Here is a 20,896-nt window from a genome sequence, read left to right on the forward strand (position 1 = left end):
GGGAGGAGGGCATTCTTGTTTTAGCCAACCTTGGCTGAATGAAGAAGCTGGCCACCCGGGTGGGAGGAAGCCCCAGCGGGTGGACCCCAGCCGCGGATAGCTACTGCTCTCCCTCCCCCCGACCCCCGCGCGATTCGGCGACGGTAGCCTCCCTAGGCCCTCCCGCTTGGCGGGCCGCGGCGCCCGCGCTCACCCGCTGCAGCTCCAGCTCGATCTCGACGGCCTTGAGCACGATGGGTCCCCGCACCGCATACTCCACAGCCTTCACCTGCGGGTTCATGGACTCAAGCGTAAGGATGCGCTCGCGCCGGCTCCGCTCGGGCCGCACCTTGAGCACTGCCGAGGCCTCGGCGGCTGCGCTGCTCTGACTACGGCCCCACGGGCCCGGGGTCCGGGGGCAGCAGCCCCGCCGGACCAGTGCCGCTGCCCGCTGCATCGCGCGCCCGTCCAGGGAAACCTTGACACTACAAGAAAAAGAATAAACACGTCGCGCACAGTCCAAGGCGGGCACCAGTGCCCCCACCCCCAAGCCCAGCCAAGGGCCCTTTCAGCGAGCGGTGCCAGCCTGGCTCCGGGGCCGGGTGCCCATCCCCCGGCGACTCGGACCCTCCACCGCGCTACTGCAGAGCCAAAGCAATTTCTGCAAAAGCTGCGCCCAATGCACGCATGCAACGTGCCTGTCGCCGCCGCCTGGCCAACCCTCGCTGCGCCCAGCTACCGCGCGCGCCTAAAACTGGCCCGGGGCTTCGGCACCCGCAGCCGCATTTCAGCGCCCAGCGCCCGCACCGCCCGGCCCCCTGCGCTCGCACACCCACAGCCGGCGGGTCCGCCCCGGACCTGCCCACTGGCTCCTGGGCCTTGTAGTTCCCCAGTCTTCTTCCAGAGCCGATGTAGAGAGCTGGTTGAACTACAAGTCCCATAGTGCTCCGCGCTGGCCTGATAGGGGGCCGGGCCAGAGGCGGGAACGGTCTTCAGACTTTGCCGGGGGCCGGGCGGGCTCCTTTGTCCCCGCTGAGGGGCTGGAGAGTTGGGCTGGGGCAGGGCCAGGGGCTGTTCTTTCAGCCTTCTACGAATTTAGAGCTATTTGCCGTGTCTCCTTGGAGCCGCATCCCACCCTCTCACGACTCCTCCCCCCACCCCCCCGCACTATCCAACACCTGCGAGGAGACAGGCTGAGAGATGGTGCAGTCCTCGCCTCGGGTTTCATCATCCAGGACCCGAAGGTGGCAGTGGCAGCTCAACGGGGGCTGGTAGGAAGTGGAGCTTAGGAGTTCGGGACTTGATTGCCACTTCTTACCCTTCTGAACGTCAGTTTCCTTGTCAGCAAAGCGGAGGTCTGACCCTAGCCTCTAAGGATTGTGAGAATTAAAGGACCAGCACCAGGCATGTACCAGGTGGTCAGGCTTTTCCTGACTTCATCTGTAGCACTTCCCTACCTTCATTACCTCTTTATTTTCTTGCAAGTGTCTGAAGTTACCTTGTTTAGATACCTCTTACCGGCTTATGGTCTACCTCCTGCATTCACCATGTAAGCTCCAGAAGGGCAGTTTTTCCTATTCATTCTATTCATAGCACCTGTAAGCGTTCCTGGCAGATAGGTAGGAACTAGTAAATATTTGTTGAAGAATGAATGTTCAGCATAGGGTAGCTTTTTTTTTTTTTTTTTTTTTTGCCAAAGGTATTACCAGGAAAAGTCACCTTGGCACCCCCAGAGTGAGTGCAGGGCAAGAGCCGGAATGGAAGACACCAGGTCTGAGACACCAAAATCCAGAGGTCATGTGGGAGAAGTCACTTTCCCTCTCTGGGCCTCAGATTCTCTATTGGCAAAGTAAATTGGATTAAATGACCCCTAAGGTCCCTTCCCCTCTTGGAAATTCTGTGTCTAGGTGTTTTCCTGCAGAAAAAGAGCCCAAAGCTCCCTCACCCCAACAAACACACACACTCAATATTAGATTTATGGAAGTAGGGGACAAGGGGCACGTAAACACAGCAGTGTAGGGGAAAAGGTACTAGAAAATCTGGGTTTGAACATAGATACATATAATCACTTACCTCTTGGCTGTTACTTAGCATTTGTAAGCCTAGTTTCCCCATCTGTAAAATGGGGGGACACACTTACCTCTTGGGACTGTGAAGATAGTTCAGTGAGGTAACTCTGAAAAAGCCAGGAGTTTGGAACCTAGTGCTGTGGGTCAGTCTTACTCATCCTTGTCAAGAGAATGCCATATACTTGGATTAAATAAGTTGATTACCAATAAAGGGGAAAAGGGGATTGAGGGAGCAGCAGAAATGAAAATCTCTCTGAATATTCCTATGTTAGCAAACTGGCTTGCCCACCAAGGACAGTTATTTGGACTTCTGATCAATGGTTCCACCCCTAGCACCTACGCGGATACTGCCTCCTTCCCGGCCTCTGTCCCAGTGGCCAGGTATTCAGCCTCCAGGTAAGACATTCCCCCCGGGGAGCTTGGCTTCTCTAAGGATTCCACTGCCTTCAACATCACGTTCTCACCTGCGCTGCCCTGTTGTGGAGAAACACACCCACACACTCGTCTTCCTCTAAAACACATTTAACCTTGACCCGCATATGATGTAAACACAGTCCCTCACTGTTCACCCAAGGGTCGGTGTACTTCCTGTTGTCTCCACCCCAGATCAGAAAGGGCAGGGGAGCTGGGAGGGTGGGTGGGCATAGAAAGGTGAGCACAAATCCATTTGCAAAACTGGGAAAAACAATGCCTAGCACACAGTCCATCGACATGGGCTCACACGTCATCATTGTAGAAAACAAATTAATGTCCCAATCATGTCCTTTGCCAGCCTGCACGAGAAGAAAGCTCCCTTTCTTTCCTGTGAACCACACTTTACAATTTATAGAGTACTTTCATACTTATCACTGCATTTGAACCTGATAGACATCAATGAAGTGAAAAAGGCAGGCATTATCCCCATCTTGCAGATGAAGCTCAGAGAGATTAGGTGACTTATTCAGGTGGCACAGTCAAATGCAGAGCACGGACTGTGATTTCTAACCCAGCGCTTCAGTCCATACATGCAGGGACCAGGCTTGTGTAGCTCTCTGGGTTTGGAAATTTGCACTGCCATTGCAATGCACTGAACCCTAGAAAGGCTTTTGGGTGGTGGTTGTGATGATGATGGTGGCAATAGAGTGAACTTTGCCTTAATTTTGCCCCTACACCAGATTGGGGTGGGGCAGGAGCAGGTTTCTAAATATTAAAGATAAAACCTGATTGAAACAGTCATGAGGGGGCACCTGGGTGGCTCAGTTGGTTAAGCGACTGCCTTCGGCTCGGGTCATGATCCCGGAGTCCCGGGATCGAGTCCCACATCGGGCTCCCTGCTGAGCGGGGAGTCTGCTTCTCCCTCTGACCCTACCCCTCTTCGGCTCTCTCTCTCTCTCTCTCTCTCTCTCAAATAAATAAATAAAATCTTAAAAAAAAAAAAAAGAAACAGTCATGAAAGTCCTCCCTATGAGCTGGGTGAGAGCTCCAAATACACAAGTCCTTGACGACCCACACAGTTGGGAGAGTCATTTGTTTGCAAGACATGGTACTAGTCGTCATTCCTCAACAAGTTTTCACTGAACACCTCCCGTGTGCCAGGTGCTGAACTGAGCTCCAGGACTATAGTGAGTCACACAGATGGTCCTTGCCTACACAGACATACAATTTCTTAGGAAAGGCAGGCACCCATTAGATAAGCACACACACAAGCGTGTGATTGCAAACTGTGATAACTGCTGGGGAGAAAAAGGACAGTTATGAGTACTTATAGCCCAGAAGTCTGACTGAAGGTTTCCCAGAGGAAGTAGCCTATGAGAACTGCCCAGAGGGGCGCCTGGGTGGCTCAGTCATTAAGCGTCTGCCTTCGGCTCAGGTCATGGTTCCAGGGTCCTGGGATCGAGCCTCGCATCGGGCTCCCTGCTCTGCAGGAAGCCTGCTTCTCCTTCTCCCACTCCCCCAGCCTGTGTTCCTGCTCTTGCTCTCTCTCTCTATCAAATAAATAAATAAAATCTTAAAAAAAAAAAAAAAGAACTGCCCAGAGAAGCCTGGCAGGATGATAAGGGGTAGCGGTACTGATGGGTGTGGTAGACACGGGGATATGCCCTCACTCATCAAGGGAAACCTTGCCTGAAAAAAAAAGGCAGGGGAGAATTTGCCTTCAACCAAGGGGTGTGGTCCATAGCCAGCCTCCGCCTGCCAGTGCCATCAGGGTCTGCCTCACTTGCACAGAACTGCCTGGCCTAAGGTTGCCATCACACCCTAACAGGAGAACCTAGGCTCAGCGACTGGGCAAGACTCAGCAAGTGCTGGAGCAGTATTTGCTCCAAGGCTTCCCCAGGAGGTTGGCTGAGGCTTTGGCAGGCCTGCTTCACGGTTTTTCTTTTTCTGCTCAATCTTGCTGCCTCCCACTTCCTCTTACAGAAGTAGATCCCTAATATCCATCTTGCACCTCACACTCCACCTCAGTGTGAGTGAAGAGGCATAAAATGTCCCAACCCAGGGACCGCCAAGGAGCTCCAAGAAGGCTAGGGTGACTGCAGGGCAGACAGTGAGGGAGAGAAGCAGGGCTGGAAGACAAGGGTCAGAGGTGAGTGATTTAGAACAGGCAGCCTAAGTCCTAAATGTGAGAATTTCAGTTTTCATCCTAAGAACAATTAGAAGCCTCTGGAGGGCTTAGGGTAGGGGAGTCACATGATCATATTCATGTTTAAAATTCTGTGGCATGAGGATGGATTGGAGAGGGGCAGTTGAGGGTGCAGGAGGATGAACTGTGGCACCAACAAAGTCCAGTGTTGGCCTGGACTAGGGAATGATGAGAAATGGCCAGGTTCTTCTGCATCCCCAGAATCTAGTATATCACCTGTCACACAGAAGTTCTCAGTAAATTTTTGTTGAATGAATAAATGAATGAATGAAGTAGACTCTATAAGGTCTGTGCTCTCGAGGTGGTTGCAGTCCAGCAGAAGGGCAGTGCATAGTAAGTACGGGAAAGGTAGCCCCCACCAAGGCAGAGTGGCCAGTTCTTGGAGTCAGTGAGGGATGTTCCACTCTGCGAAACAGAAAGTAAGAGGGTCTTCGAAGAAAAACAGATGGGCATTATGGGGCTACAGGGGGGATGGAAGACCTTCCAGAATGTCAGATCGTGCTCAAGCTGGGTGCTTGGGTGACTTAGAGGAAACTCTTTTTTTTTTTTTTTTAAGATTTTATTTATTTATTTGACATAGAGAGAGAGAGACAGAGTGAGCACAAGCAGAGGGAGTGGCAGGCAGAGGCAGAGGGAGAAGCAGACTCCCCACAGAGAAGGGGGAGCCTGATGTGGGACTCGATCCCAGGACTCCAGGATCATGACCTGAGCCGAAGGCAGTCACTTAACCAACTGAGCCACCCAGGCACCCTAGAGGAAACTCTTGATCTCTTGCTCCCAAGGACACTTGGGGAGCTGGGTGAAAGTTGATGCCCCCAATAAACAAATGTCTTTGCCCAGGACAATGATTCTAAAGTATTATCTAAGGAGCTCCTGAATGTTTGCCTGAAGTGCCAATTCCAGACTTATTGGTTCTGAAACTCTAGGGGTGGGTTTGCCCAGGGATTTTCCTATAATCGGGAATTTTATTTATTTATTTATTTTTAAAGATTTTATTTATTTATTTATTTGAGAGAGAGAGAGAGAATGAGAGACAGAGAGCACGAGAGGGAAGAGGGTCAGAGGGAGAAGCAGGCTCCCTGCTAAGCAGGGAGCCTGATGTGGGACTCGATCCCAGGACTCCAGGATCATGACCTGAGCCGAAGGCAGTCGCTTAACCAACTGAGCCACCCAGGTGCCATATAATCGGGAATTTTAATTAAAAAAAAATTTTTTTTTTTTTTTTTTTGGAGAAAGCATGAGCGGGGGTGGGGCAGAGGAAGAGAGAGAATCTTAATCAGGCTCCGTGCTCAGCTCAGAGCTGGACAATCTCATGACCCTGAGCCAAAATCAAGAGTCCAGCTCTTAACTGACTGAGCCAGCTGGGCACCCCTCCTATCATCAGGATTTTGGTGTGCACCAAATTTTGAGAACCACAGGTACAATGCAAGGCTAGGCAGTATCATAGTGGGAAAAGCACTGATCAGAGAGTTCTGAATTCCGGTTCCCAATCTGTCACTAATCTGTTGTGTGACCTTGAGCCAGCGCTGTCTTCTTTGGCCTTAGCCTCCTCATCTGCAGAACGACCTGCATTTCTTCCTGATTTCTGGGTTACTGGCTCTAGCTTGAAGACATTCCAGCCTCCCCTTCCAACCCAACTGACTCCCTGAGTCACAGCTGCAAAGCTCTGCTCACTGAGCCTCAGTGTCCTTACCTATCAGTGAGGTGAAGACAGTGTCTTCCTCAGAGGGTTGCTGAGAGAATTAAAATTATATATTTAAATATATATACTTATATATTTTAATTATAAATATATATTTATATATTTAACAGTTTTAAAACAAGCTCAGGCCAGTTTTATTAAAGAAAGATTTTGCACAATTTACTTTTCACCAGTCTGTTCTGGCATGCTTCTAATGATATTAGAGTCACCTGGGTTGATGATAGCCAGAATGCATACTCTGTAGTATTTCCCACATGTTGTGCCCAATTCAGTATTATTGCCACTTTAGTGATGGACACCAGTTTTGGCCAACATGTGCAGTATTGTATTTCAGATTTCCTCAAGACCAGGCAGTTGTTGGCGAGGATGAACAGTTTTGCTTTACCATGTCTGATCATCACAGTCTGTTTGTACCCCAGCATGTACTTTTCACTTTTCTTAATGAGTTAGAGCCTAAAGTTGATAACTCCAGTGACTTTTTCATCTTCTTTGTGGCCACCACCTTCCTGCCATAGGAGTTGGATGGCCCCCGCCCAGAGCAGCCCAAGATGGCTTGGAGCTAGAAAGACTAATAAAATGATCCCTCTTTCTTCCTTCTTCCCTCCCTCCCCTCTTTTTTCTTTCTTTCGTTCTTTCGTTCTTTCTTTCTTTCTTTCTTTCTTTTTTTCTTTCTTTCTTTCAGGAGACTCTACTCCCAACATGGGACTTGAATTCACGACCCCAAGATCAAGAATTGCCTGCTCTACAGACTGAGCCAGCCAGGTGCCCCTAAAATGATATTTTTATTTTATTTTATTTTTTTAAAGATTTTATTTATTTATTTGAGAGGGAGAGAATGAGAGACAGAGAGCATGAGAGGGAGGAGGGTCAGAGGGAGAAGCAGACTCCCTGCTGAGCAGGGAGCCTGATGCGGGACTCATCCTGGAACTCCAGGATCATGACCTGAGCCGAAGGCCGTCGCTTAACCAACTGAGCCACCCAGGTGCCCTAAAATGATATTTTTAAAGTTTCTTTTCCCTGTGGATATTAGGGTAGATTAGAAAGTCTGAAAGAATAAACACTCTACTGTTAATGGTGACACTCTACCACTTTGAGTGGTGGGTTTATTGGTGACTAATTTTTTTTTGCTTAATGTATTATCAGTGTTTTAAAAAATAATGATAAAAATAAAAATAAGTTTTAAAAACACAAACATAGAATTCCACCTACTGGGTAAACTGCATTCACAAAGAAACTGAAGGCAGGGACTTGAACAGTTATTTGTACACTTATGTTCATAAAAGCATTATTCACAATTGCCAAAAGGTGGAAACAATCCAACTGTCCCCTGACAGAAGATTGGGTAAACAAAATGTAATGGAATGTTATTCGATCTTTAAAAGGAAGGAAATTCTGACACATGCTGCAACATAAATGAAACGTAAAGACGCTATGCTAAGTAGAAAGGACAGAGGCACATTACGCAGGCACAAAAGAACAATTATTGTGATTCCGCTTCTATAAAGGGCACCCAGAATAGGCAAATTTATAGAAACAGAAATTAGATTACCAAGGGCTGGGGGAAAGGTGGAATGGGAAGTTGTTTAATGGGTACAGAGTGTCGGGAGCCTGGGTGGCTCAGTTGGTTAAGCCACTGCCTTCGGCTCAGGTCATGATCCTGGAGTCCTGGGATCGAGTCCCGCATCGGGCTCCCTGCTCAGCAGGGAGTCTGCTTCTCCCTCTGACCCTCCCCCCACTCATGTGCTTTCTCTCTCTCATTCTTTCTCTCAAATAAATAAATAAAATCTTTAAAAAAAAAAATGGGTACAGAGTGTCAGTTTGAGATGATGAAAATGTTCTGGAGATGGATGGTGGTGATGGTTACAGAAGAATGTAAATGTGGGGCGCCTAGGTGGCTCAGTTGTTAAGTGTCTGCCTTCAGCTCAGGTCATGATCCCAGGGTCCTGGGATTGAGCCCCGCATCGGGCTCCCTGCTCCTTGGGAAGCCTGTTTCTCCCTCTCCCACTCTCCCTGCTTGTGTTTCCTCTCTTGCTGTGTCTCTGTCAAATAAATAAAATCTTAAAAAAAAAAAAAAGAATGTAAATGTGCTCAATGCCACTGACTGTACACTTAGAAATGCTCAAAATAGCAAAGTGTTTATTATGTATATTTTACCATAATAAAAAATAATCACAAGGATTTCCTGTATATTGCAAGAAAATTATAAAAGGGAAACAATGTAAATCTTAGAATGCTTATGGCCTGTTTCAGAGATGGCTACTGAGCGTTTCTGGGAGGCATTTGGCCAGGCTTCTCCATCTCTCTCTGCCACATACCAGACAGCACCCATCCTTGCTCTTCAATGATTCCCTTTCGAAAGGAAGGCCTCATTTTTTTTTTTTAAGTCAAAGGCTTGAAATTTTAGGAGAAAATTCGGGGGTATTTTTTTTTTAAGATTTTATTTATTTATTTGACAGAGACAGAGATAGCGAGAGCAGGAACACAAGCAGGGGGAGTGGGAGAGGGAGAAGCAGGCCTCCCGCAGAGCAGGGAGCCCGATGTGGGACTTGATTCCAGGACCCTGAGATCATGACCTGAGCCAAAGGCAGACGCTTAACGACTGAGCCACCCAGGCGCCCGGGGGTATTTTGTTGAGATCCCATCTGCTCTGAGTCAATTTGTGTCAAACTATTGCCTCCCTAACAAGCAAATATTAGTTGAGTTGAGCTAATAGCCAGAACACACATATCAGTAAAGCTTTCAAAATGAGGAGCAAAGTGGGTTAAAGATAAACTTGTAAAGATACAAAATCAAGCTAGACAAGGCAACTAACATGTTCAGCATAAGTGTAATTTAGAGATGGAGACAGAATAAAGACATTTCACAAAAGCAGTCTTTAGAGTTCAGTATTGCACTGATAACATTTCAAAGCAGAGGCAGCATGTTGTGGTCTTAGCAACCGACTCAAGGAAATCCAGGAGGTATTGGAGCATGAGCAGAGGAAAGGGTAGAGGAGCGAATGAGAAAGAGCAATTGTATAAGCTTCAGGAGCAAATACAACCTCTTTCATTCAGAGTGTGTTTGTTGTTCCACATTCCTTGATTGCTTGCTTCCTGATCCTGCAGGGATATGAACTCTTTGACTTTACTTCTTTAGTCAAAGACAGTTGGGAAAGATTTGAGAAACAGTCCAAGGGACCAACATAAAGAGAATCCTGAGCAGCAAATTCAGTGACTTTAGCCGTTCAGTGCCTTAAAGCGCAGACAAAATATTAAGCAATGGCTCGAATCAATATTTCCAGCTGGTTCCCTCTCTACCTTTCCCCAGATATTTTCTTCATGAAGCCACAGAATCTTTCACCTAGAGAGGCTTGCAAAATATTTTCAGGACCTAGGAACTCAAGAGAAAAAATATTTATGCAAGGCCTTATGCTTTGTAGCTCTCATTTATTCTTTTAGCTTTTATTTATTTATATTTTATTTATTTGTCAGAGAGAGAGAGAGCACAAGCAGGGGAAGTGGCTGGCGGTGAGAGAAACAGACTCCCCACTCAGCGGGGAGCCCAATGTGGGACTGGATCCCAGGACCCTGGGATCATGACCTGAGCCGGAGGCAGATGCTTAACGACTGAGCCACCCAGGCGTCCCTATTCTTTTGGCTTTTAAATTCTAGCTCTTGTTCATTCTTCAGACCCCTCTGTGTTTTAAGAAAGGAAATGTGTCTCTTCTTTTTTTTTTTTTTAAGATTTTATTTATTTGATGGAGAGAGACAGTGAGAGAGGGAACACAAGCAGGGAGAGTGGGAGAGGGAGAAGCAGGCTTCCCACTGAGCAGGGAGCCCGACTTCTGGGATCATGACCTGAGCTGAAGGCAGACGCTTAACCAGCTCAGCCACCCCGGCGCCCCAATGTGTTTCTTATTTTATGCCTGGGGAAATAGGCATAGATGTTTACCTAGAACATTATATGTGATTTGGGTTTAGCACCAGGGTGGCCTGGTACAAAGCTTTCTTTATTAATAAAAATATTTTTAAAATTATAGCTGATATTTATTAAGCATTTTTAATGTGTCCAGACACTGTGCTAAGTACTTTACTGTGTTGTCTCATACAAGCTCAGAACAACCCTATGACATACTTATCACTGTGATCTTCATTACATAGATAGGAATACTGACGTTCAGAGATATGGGCTACTTGTGAAGATCACATAGCTAATAAGTGTCAGAGCTGAATTTGAACTTAGGACCTAAAAGGTTAAAGGCTCAGTCCCACAAAACCACCCCCACTTTGACACTAGTCACAGGTAGAGTCCCCAAGCTATCTGCACTTCTGCCCAGACAACTACAAACTCAAGGGTCCCATGACACCTCGCTCAGGCTCAGTAATTCTCTAGAATGACTCACAGAACTCAGGAAAGCACTGTCCTTATGATTACAATTTCATTATAAAGAATACAACTCAGGGGTGCCTGGGTGGCTCAGTCGGTTATCTGCTTTCGGCTCAGGTCATGATCCCAGGGTCCTGGGATGGAGCCCAGCATCGGGCTCCCTGCTCCGTGGGAAGTCTGCTTCTCCCTCTCCCACTCCCCCTGCTTGTGTGCTCTCTCTCTGTCAAATAAATAAATAAATAAAATCTTAAAAAAAAAAAAAACAAAGAAAGAAAAAGAACTCAAAAAAAAGAAAGAAAAAGAACTCAGGGGCACCTGGGTGGCTCGGTCGGTTAAGCGACTGCCTTCGGCTCAGGTCATGATCCTGGAGTCCTGGGATCGAGTCCCACATCGGGCTCCCTGCTCAGCAGGGAGTCTGCTTCTCCCTCTGACCCTCTTCCCTCTCGTGCTCTCTATCTCTCATTCTCTCTCTCTCAATAAATAAATAAAACCTTAAAAAAAAAAAGAACTCAGGAGCAGCTAAATGGAAGAGATGCATAGGGCAAGCTATGGGGGATGGGAGGCAATGGCACAAAGTTTCCATGCCTTCTCTGGGTGAGCATCCTCCCAGCATATTGGTATGCTCACCAACCCATAATCTCTCCAAGCCTCCTTGTTTTTATCAAGGCTTCATTAGGTAGGCATGATTGCTTATATCATTGACCATTGAACTCAATCTCTAGACTCATTCAGTTCCCTGGAGTTTGCCGTGTGGGGCTGAAAGTTCCAGCCCTCTAAGCAACGGCTTGGCCAGCCCTTCCCTTGAAACCATCAAGGGCTCACCTTGAGCCACCTTGTTAGTATAAACTCAGATATGGTTAAAAGGGACTCGTTATGAATAACTAAACACACTCCTAATACTCAGGATATTCCAAGGGTTTTTGAAGCTCTGTGCCAAGAACTGAGAACAAAGATCAAATATGTTTTGTTTTATCCTTTTATTTCACTTTTTTTCATCATAAGTGTCTCTTTAATCCCATAACCTATTTCACCCACACCCACCTCCCCTTTGGTAACCATCAGTTTGTTCTCTGTAAGGGCGCCTGGGTGGCTCAGACGGTTGGGCGTCTGCCTTCGGCTCAGGTCATGATCCTAGGGTCCTGGGATCGAGCCCCACATCAGGCTCCCTGCTGAGTGGGGAGCCTGCTTCTCCCTTTCCCTCTGCCTGCTGCTTCCCCTGCTTGTACACTCTCTCTCTGTCAAAAAAAAAAAAAAAAGAAAAAAAAAAAAAAAAAAAGTTTGTTCTCTGTAGTTAAGAGTCTGTTCCCTGGTTTATCTCTTTTATTTTCTTTGCTCATTTGTTTTGTTTCTTAAATTCCACACATGAGTGAAATCATGTGGTATTTGTCTTTCTCTGACTGGCTTATTTCATTTAGCATTATACTCTCTAGCTCTATCCATGTCATTGTAAATGGCAAGATTTCATTTTTTATGGCTGAATAATATTCCATTATATATATATACCACATCTTCTTTATCCATTCATCTCTCAATGGACACTTGGGCTGCTTCCACAGTTTGGCTATTGTAAATAATGCTGCAATAAACATAGGGGTGAGGGGCGCCTGGGTGGCTCAGTCGTTAGGCATCTGCCTTCAGCTTAGGTCATGATCCTAGGGTCCTGGGATCGAGCCCCACATCGGGCTCCCTGCTCAGTGGGGAGTCTCCTTCTCCCTCTCCCTCCGCTGCTCCTCCTTGCTCTTGCTCTCTCTCCCTCAAATAAATAAGAATTAAAAAAAAATAAAGTAGATATTGCCAGTGAGAAATATTTTCTTAAAAAGTTAGAAGAACTTGGGGCCCCTGGGTGGCTCAGTTGTTAAGTGTCTGCCTTTGGCTCAGGTCATGATCTCAGGGTCCTGGGATCGAGCCCCACATGGGGCTCCCTGCTTAGCAGGAAACCTGCTTCTTCCTCTCCCACTCCCCCTGCTTGTGTTCCCTCTCTCTCTGTCTCTGTCAAATAAATAAAATCTTAAAAAAAAAAAAAGAAGAAGAAATAAACATAGGGGTGCATGTATCCCTTTGAATTAGTGTTTTTGTATTTTTTTGGGTAAATACCTAGCAGTTCTATTGTTGGATTGTAGGGTAGTTCTATTTTTAGCTTTTTGAGGAGCTTTCATACTGTTTTCCAGTGGCTGCACTACTTTACATTCCCACCAACAAGGGGGTTCCTTTTTTTCTCCACATTTTCACCAATACGTTGTTTCTTGCGTTTTTGATTTTAGCCATTCTGACAGGTGTGAGGTGATGTCATTGTAGTTATGGTTTGCATTTCCCCGATGATGTGTGATGTTGAGCATATTTTCATGTGTCTATTGCCTATCTATATATCTTCTTTGGAGAAATGTTCTGTTTATGTCTTCTGCCCATTTTAAATTGGATTATTTTGGGGGGTATTGAGTTGTATCAGTTCTTTATATATTTTGGATATAACCCTTTATCAGGTATGTTATTTGCAAATATGTTCTCCCATTCTGTATGTTGCCTTTTGATTTTGTTGATTGTTTCCTTTGCTGTGCAGAAGCTTTTTATTTTAATTTAGTCCCACTGGTTTATTTTTGCTTTTATTTCCCTTGCCTCAGGAGACATTCTAGAAAAATGTTGCTATGGCCAATGTCAGAGAAATTACTGCCTGTGCTCTCTTCTAGGATTTTTATGGTTTCAGGTCTCACATTTAGGCCTTTAATATATTCTCAGTTTATTTTTGTGTATGGTGAGAGAAAGTGGTCCAGTTTCATACTTTTGCATATGGCTGTCCAGTTTTCTCAACACCTGGGTTTTCTGTTCTATTCCATTGATCTAATGTGTCTATTTTTATGCCAGTACCATACTGTTTTAATTACTACCAGTTGGTAATATAACTTGAAATCTGGAATTATGATACCTCCAGTTTTTTCTTTTTTTTTTTTTAATATTTTATTTATTTATTTGACAGAGAGAGACACAGCGTGACAGGGAACAGAAGCAGCAGGAGTAAGAGAGGGAGAAGCAGGCTTCCCGCTGAGCAGGGAGCCCGATGCGGGGCTCGATCCCAGGACCCTGAAATCATGACCTGAGCTGAAGGCAGACGCTTAACGACTGAGCCACCCAGGCGCCCCTCCAGTTTTGTTTTTCTTTTTCAAGATTGCTTTGGTTATTTGATCTCTTTTGTGGTTCTATACATATTTTAGGATTGTTTGTTCTAGTTCTGTGAAAAATGCTATTGGTATTTTGATAGGATTGCATTACATGTGTAGATTGGTTTGGGTGGTATAGACATTTTAACAATATTTGTTCTTTCAACCTATGAGCATGGAATATCTTTCCATTTCTTGGCATCATCTTGAATTTCTTTCATCAGTGTTTCATAATTTTCAGAGTATAGGTCTTTCACTCGTTGGTTAAGTTTATTCCTAGATACTTTATTGTTTTTGTAAATGGGATTGTTTTCTTAATTTCACCTTCTGCTGCTTCATTAGTAGTGTATAGGAATGCAACAGATTTCTGTGTATTAATTTTTGTATCCTTCAACTTTACTGAATTCATTTATCAGTTCTAGTAGTTTTCTGGTGGAGTCTTGGATTTTCTGTATAGAGTATCATGTCATCTGCAAATAGTGAGGGTTTTACTTCTTCCTTACCAATTTGGATGTCTTTTTTTTCTTTATGTTTCCTAATGCTGTGGCTAGGATTTCTAGTATTGTGTTGAAAGAAGTGGTGAGAGTGGACATCTTTGTCTTGTTTCTGACCTTAGGGGAAAAGCTCTCAGTTTTTCACCATTGAGTAGGATGCTGGCTGTGGGTTTTTCAGATAAGGCCTTTATTATGTTGAGGTATATTCCCTCTAGACCTATTTTGCAGAGGGTTTTTATCATGAATGAATGTTGCACCAAATACGTTCTTTATTATATCACAATAGCATATTGTTGAATCCTGTTTTTTTTTTAAAGCCATTCTGCCAATCTATGTGGGGTTTTTTTTTTTAATTCAAGTATAATTAACATACAGTGTTATATTAGTTTCAGGTCAGTCTATGACTTTTGACTGAGCATTTGGCCCATTTACCATGATAGTAATTACTGATAAGAAAGGACTTACTATTGGCATTTTGTTATTTGTTTTCTGTTTGTCTTACAGATTATTTTTGTCCCTCACTTCCACTATTACTGCCTTCCCTTGTGTTACGTCAATTTTTGTAGTGACATGGTTTGATTGCCTCCTTATTTACTTTTGTGTATATTCTAGAGATAGTTTCTTTGTGGTTTCCATGGGGATTACATATAACAACCTAATGTTAAAACAGTCTTTATTTATTTATTTTTTTTAATTAAAAGATTTTATTTATTTGACAGAGATACAGCGAGAGGGGGTACACAAGCAGGGGGAGTGGGAGAAGGAGAAGCAGGCTTTCCGCTGAGCAGGGAGCCCGATGCGGGGCTCGATCCCAGGACTTCGGGATCATGACCTGAGCCGAAGGCAGACGCTTAACGACTGAGCCACCCAGGCACCCCTAAAACAGTCTATTTTAAATAATCTCTACACCCAATGTGGGGCTTGAACTCACAACCTTGAGATCAAGACTTGCACACTCTAATGACAGTCACCCAGGCACAGCATAACAGTCTATTTTATTTATTTTTTGTTTTTTATTTTTGAAAGATTTTATTTATTTATTTGAGAGAGAGAATGAGATAGAGAGCATGAGAGGGGCGAGGGTCAGAGGGAGAAGCAGTCTCCCTGCTAAGCAGGGAGCCTGATGTGGTACTCAATCCCGGGACTCCAGGATCATGACCTGAGCCGAAGGCAGTCGCTTAACCAACTGAGCCACCCAGGCGCCCCAGTCTATTTTATTTTATTTTATTTTAATTTTATTTATTTGTGTGAGAGAGAGAGAGAGCACAAGAAGGGCTAGGGTCAGAGGGAGAAGCCAACTCCCCGCTGACCAGGGAGCCTGATGAGGAACTTGGTCCCAGGACCCTGGGATCATGACCTGAGCCAAAGGCTGACCCTTAACGACTGAGCCACCCAGGCACCCCACAATCAACTCTTTTTCAAAGTGACCACAATTCTGAGCAAGATTCCCTGAGTTTCAGCATGTCGGTAGCAGGTTCTTTGTTTCTGTGCCCTTTATACTCAGTTGGATACAAAATCTTTGGCTCATATTTTCTTTCCTAGATATCTTAAATATGTGACTCTATTTTCTACCAGCATAAACAATTGCTGTTGAAAGTCTAATGAAAATCTAATTTTTTTCCATTATAATTCACTTGGATTTTTGGCCTAGTTACAAAAAGGGCCAATTTTAGTCTTTAAAGTTTAGAATATATCTTAGTATTTGTCTTTCTGGGTCAATATTTTCAGTTTTAAGGTGTGCCTTTTCAAAATGTAGTTTCAAATCTTTTTTTTTTTTTTTTTTTTACAGGGAGTGGAGGGGCAGAGGGAGAGGAAGAGAGAGAATCTTAAGCAAACACTGTGCCCAGCATGGAGCCCTAGAGGGGCTTGATGTCATGACCCTGAGATATGACCTGAGCAGAAATCAAGACTTGCACACTTAACCAACTGAGCCACCCAGGCACCTTGTTTCAAATCTTTATTTTAGGAAAATTTTCTTGAATTATAATTTTTAGTATATGTCATGTTGTCTCATTGGTTTTGTTTTCATTTGCAGTTACTCCTAATATAGCATGTTATATCTTATTTACATGACTTCAATATGTATCACTTTCTTTCAAATTCTTTTCTTTATTCTGAATTTAAAAGCCTTTCTTTTTTCACCTTCTATTTCTCAAAAGACAATATCTGTAGTATGTATTCACTCTTGTTTTTTTCTGGCTTAGCTTTATTTCTGAAATAAATTATTTATTCTTAATTTTCCCTAAGGTTTGTCACTTAATTGCAATATTTTTCTAGTTCTAATTCATGTTAATCTTTGATATCTTGTATCTTTTGAGATATCTTTTAGCTAGTTTTGAAACACTAGTTTATACTTTGCATCAGTTTTGTGGAAGGAAACTTGGTCAATTAGATTTATGAATCCATGTTGCTTAAACTGCTCCAGCCTCTTCAGATCTTATCAGAGACCCCTTGTACTCATCTAATATTGGAGCAGGCAAACTGTCTATCACTTCAGCTGCTTTGTTCAAATCAGCCCACTGTGCCTTCAGTGAATACAATTTTGCTGGCCCATCACTTGCGCTGTTTCTTCCGTCTGCTTTCTCCTGTATAAATGTGAATATAATGTAGATCTCATAGTGGTGGTGCTGGTTGTCCTCACTCTCTTGTATTTTTGAATTTTGTGGGGATACCTATCAACTGACCTTGTTGTTGATGTTGTCCATAGTTGTTTTTGGTTTTACCACCTAGTTATTCTGTTTTTTTGTTTTTGGATGGGGTGAGGATTCAGGGAGATTAAGAAACTATGCCACTGCTGTCTCTGTCCAGAATTGTCATGGAGGAAAAAAGAGCCAGGAGAGCTCAGGAGTCAATTTATTATATTTTCATCAAGACCATGTGTCTGAACCAAAGTTGAGTGTGAATAGGCGAAGGTGGTTCCCAGGAAGCAAGCTATCATATTTTTGAATTCTATACCAAAGAAGGGAAACACAACAGATGTTCACTATAGTGTTTTATAAAACATTTCATTTGAGGGATTCCACTATTTAAAAAAAGAAGCATGATAGCTCTTCCTTGGCATTGCCTGCGGAGGTGGAGGCCATCTCCTACTTGGCATCATGGCCATCCTGGTAAAGCCCAAGATCATTCGAAAGAGGACCAAGAAGTTCATCCAGCACCAGCCAGACCCATTATGTCAAAATTAAGCACAACTGGCAGAAACCCAGAGGCATTGACAATATGGTACACAGAAGAATCAAGGGCCAGATCTTGATGCCCAACATTAGTTATGGGAGCAACAAGAAAACAAAGCACATGCTGCCCAGTGCCTTCTGGAAGTTCCCAGTACATATCAAGGAGCTTGAAGTGCAACAAATCTTACTGTGTAGAAATTGCTCACATTGACTCCTCCAAGAACCTCAAAGCCACTATGGAAAGAGCAGCCCACCTGGCCATCAGAGTCATCAAGCCCAATGCCAGGTTGCACAGTGAGGAAAGTGAATAGACAGCGAGCATATGTGTATGTCATATTTGTGTTAATAAAACCATAAAACTACCAAAAAAAGTATGATAATGCAATTACATGACTTGCCCTTTTAACCCTATTTTATTTATTTTATTTTTTATTTTTTAAAAGATTTTATTTATTTATTCATGAGAGACAGAGAGAGAGAGAGAGGCAGAGGGAGAAGCAGGCTCCTCGCCAAGCAGGGAGCCCAATGCGGGACGCGATCCCAGGACCCTGGGATCCCATGACCTGAGCCGAAGGCAGACACTTAACCATCTGAGCCACCTAGGTGCCCTAACCCTACTTTAAAGTTAACTTCTAATTATATGAATGATTTACAAATACATTCCTTTATAAGAGATTAACATATACATAAGGCTAAAGTCCTCTTTGACCACATCACCAACCCAAATCCCCTGGCTATTTTTTGATGCCTGGCTGACTTTGCCTCATCTTCAACAGACTTCTGATCCACAACCTTCTGCCCTGCTGGGAGCATTTAAAGTCATTTTAACATTAACTAAAGTTAAATGTAATTATGAAAGTGAATCCACTAATAGCCATTTAGGGAGGATTATCTGTGCTGTTGTCCATTTGTACAAAAATGTGAATCTTTTTTTTTAAAGATTTTTTTAAATTTTTAAATTTTTTTATTTTATTTGAGAGAGAGAGAATGAGAGATAGAGAGCACGAGAGAGAAGAGGGTCAGAGGGAGAAAGCAGACTCCCTGCTGAGCAGGGAGCCCGATGTGGGACTCGATCCCAGGACTCCAGGATCATGACCTGAGCCAAAGGCAGTCACTTAACCAAATGAGCCACCCAGGCGCCCCCAAAAATGTGAATCTTGAGAATGGTTGAGAATTTAAGAAATTTGGCTCTTTCTCTGTTCTTTAGCCTGGTGAGGGCCTTGAGTCATGGTTTCATCTTATCAGTAATCTTACTGTTTCACTACAGTAACTAGTGGGCTTTTTGGCTCTGCTATCACAAGGTTTGTTGAAATTGTTTTGATTATAATACATTATGATTCAAGTTGCAAAAAACCCTACTCATATTGGCTTTTAAAAGGGATACACTGGTTCATGGAACCAAACAGTGTGGAGGTATTTGGCACTTCAAGAGTTGCTGGATTCAGGGCTCCAATCAGGTCATGGCAATATGCCTTACCCAACTTCAGGGGCCCTCATTATATTGCATGGCATGAGCCCAACACTATGTACTCTTGGCAATGTCCTGGTAGTCTTGTGCTGGGGAGTTCTTCTCTTTGTTCTATATTCTCTGTTTGTTGACTCCCTCTTAGGGGCCTCCCTTTATAGCAGTAAAAGTGCTGTAGTAGCTCCTCTCTCCACATCCTCCCCTCACCAGTAGCAGGAGAGAAGAAGAGGACTACCTTCTCCCATAAGCCCCAGGAAAAGTCCCATCATGATTCACTGGCTCTGACTGAGTCACAGGCCCAGCCCTGAGCCAATAACTAAGGTCAGGGGAACACTGATGTGCTGATTGGCTCATGCCTGGTCGAGGTTGGCAGGTTCTTCAGAACTTTGTGAGTGGCGGTGTGGGGGGGGGTGGGTAGCTGGGACCAGGCATGGTTAACAGAGTGGGGCTGTGACAAGGGATATCTTCATCTGGCTTAGATGGCACCCCCACTTACAAGGCAGCATATTATCATAGTTGAGAGTGTCGACTATGGAGCCTAATGACCTTGGTTCCAATATTGGCATAACCATTTAAGGGCCATGTGACCTTAGGGCTATGTGACCTTAGGCAAGTCACCAAACCTCTTTGGGCCAAAGCTTCCTCATCTGAAAAGTGGGGGATGATAGCAAGATCCCCCCTAAGATTGTTGTGACATAAATTTGATTATACACACATGAAACACTTAGAACAGAGACTGGCATGGGATAAGATCTAAAGTCTTTGCCATTATCGAGAGAGATTTAATGATCCTGAGGACAAAGTAGAGGAAGTGTTCCTCATAGTAAGCATTGAATAAAGGGTAGGGTTCCTTTGACCAAAGGCTATGAGATAAAGTGATGGGAAGTGATCCCTTTCATTAGCTCATCCATCTTAGAATGGAAAGAAGAGCTTCCAGGTTCCATGCATGTGCGTGACGGGTGTGGTTTGCACCGAGGTGATCTGGGGATGAGGGCATAGCTGTAGAATGCCATTAAGGACAACCCATTGTGAGATTTGATTCACAAACCTTGTTCTAGAACTTTAGACTTTGATTCATGATTTTGCTGCCAGCCTCGGGAGCAGCAACCACTTTGGTTTGTGATGCAACACGCTGATTTATAAACCATTTATAGCTCTCCTCCACACTTAACACAGCCATTCCACAAATGACTCAGGTTGTAACCAGAGGGGAAACTGGGGACTGTGACTGAGCTTTCTCTATAACAGAGTGTAAATTGTCCTTTTGAATAGTGCTTTTTTCATAAATCCCAGGTCTCAAACATGGTAATTAAGAGAAGCCTGAAAAACAAAAGAGGCTTGTGTTCCTGGCCCTCTTTTCAAACCCCAAATGTTGAATTTTCTGTGCCTGTGTCTTGGCCTGGCATCTGATTCCCCCCAACAGCCTCCTCCCACCCTTTTCTTAGTAACAATCTCAGATCCTGGCAGCAAATGGCATGTGAAGCTGGACACATTTTTATTCTACACACACAGCATTATATAAATCTTCCTGCTTTAAAGTAATTTCTTTTGCCCTTTATCTCTTTTGTGTGCCTTTAGGAGTCTGCTTGGATTCTTAATGGGCCATTATCTTTGGCTGGCTTTGCTCTTGCTTTTAAGCAGAACATATTGATTCCAATGACTTTCATCCAGGTATTGACACATTTACTGAGGGCCTACTATGCGGCCATTGCCTTGCCAGTTGCTGATGTAATCAGAGAGCTTCTCCCTATCCTTTTAAGCTAGTTTTTTAAAAGTCCAAAAAATTCTACTTCATTTTTTTTTTCCAAAAAAATTCTGCTTTAGACACTGCCCCCTTTTCTTTCTTTCATTCTTTTTTTTATTATTAAAGGCATAGT

The 20,896-nt window shown here is 44.2% G+C and overlaps 1 protein-coding gene and 1 pseudogene across 3 annotated transcripts in view; both read right to left on the reverse strand.

Moving 5' to 3' along the window:
* The window catches only part of GPT2 (glutamic--pyruvic transaminase 2), a 34,796-nt gene extending 33,988 nt beyond the window's left edge, over positions 1-808 (reverse strand). For all 3 annotated transcript variants that reach the window (XM_027619359.2, XM_027619358.2, XM_027619357.2), the window contains exons 1-2: positions 678-808; positions 194-464 (exon numbers count right to left, since the gene is read on the reverse strand). In XM_027619359.2, the coding sequence (XP_027475160.1) occupies positions 194-436 (243 nt within the window). In that variant the 5' untranslated portion in view covers positions 437-464; positions 678-808. The remainder of the gene's footprint in view (positions 1-193; positions 465-677) is intronic.
* A 5,721-nt stretch (positions 809-6,529) lies between these two features.
* LOC118356421 lies at positions 6,530-8,699 on the reverse strand (annotated as a pseudogene).
* Positions 8,700-20,896: the final 12,197 nt, after the last annotated feature.

This window comes from Zalophus californianus, chromosome 17 (assembly GCF_009762305.2).
Source record: "Zalophus californianus isolate mZalCal1 chromosome 17, mZalCal1.pri.v2, whole genome shotgun sequence".
In the NCBI taxonomy this organism is placed as follows: Eukaryota; Metazoa; Chordata; class Mammalia; order Carnivora; family Otariidae; genus Zalophus; species Zalophus californianus.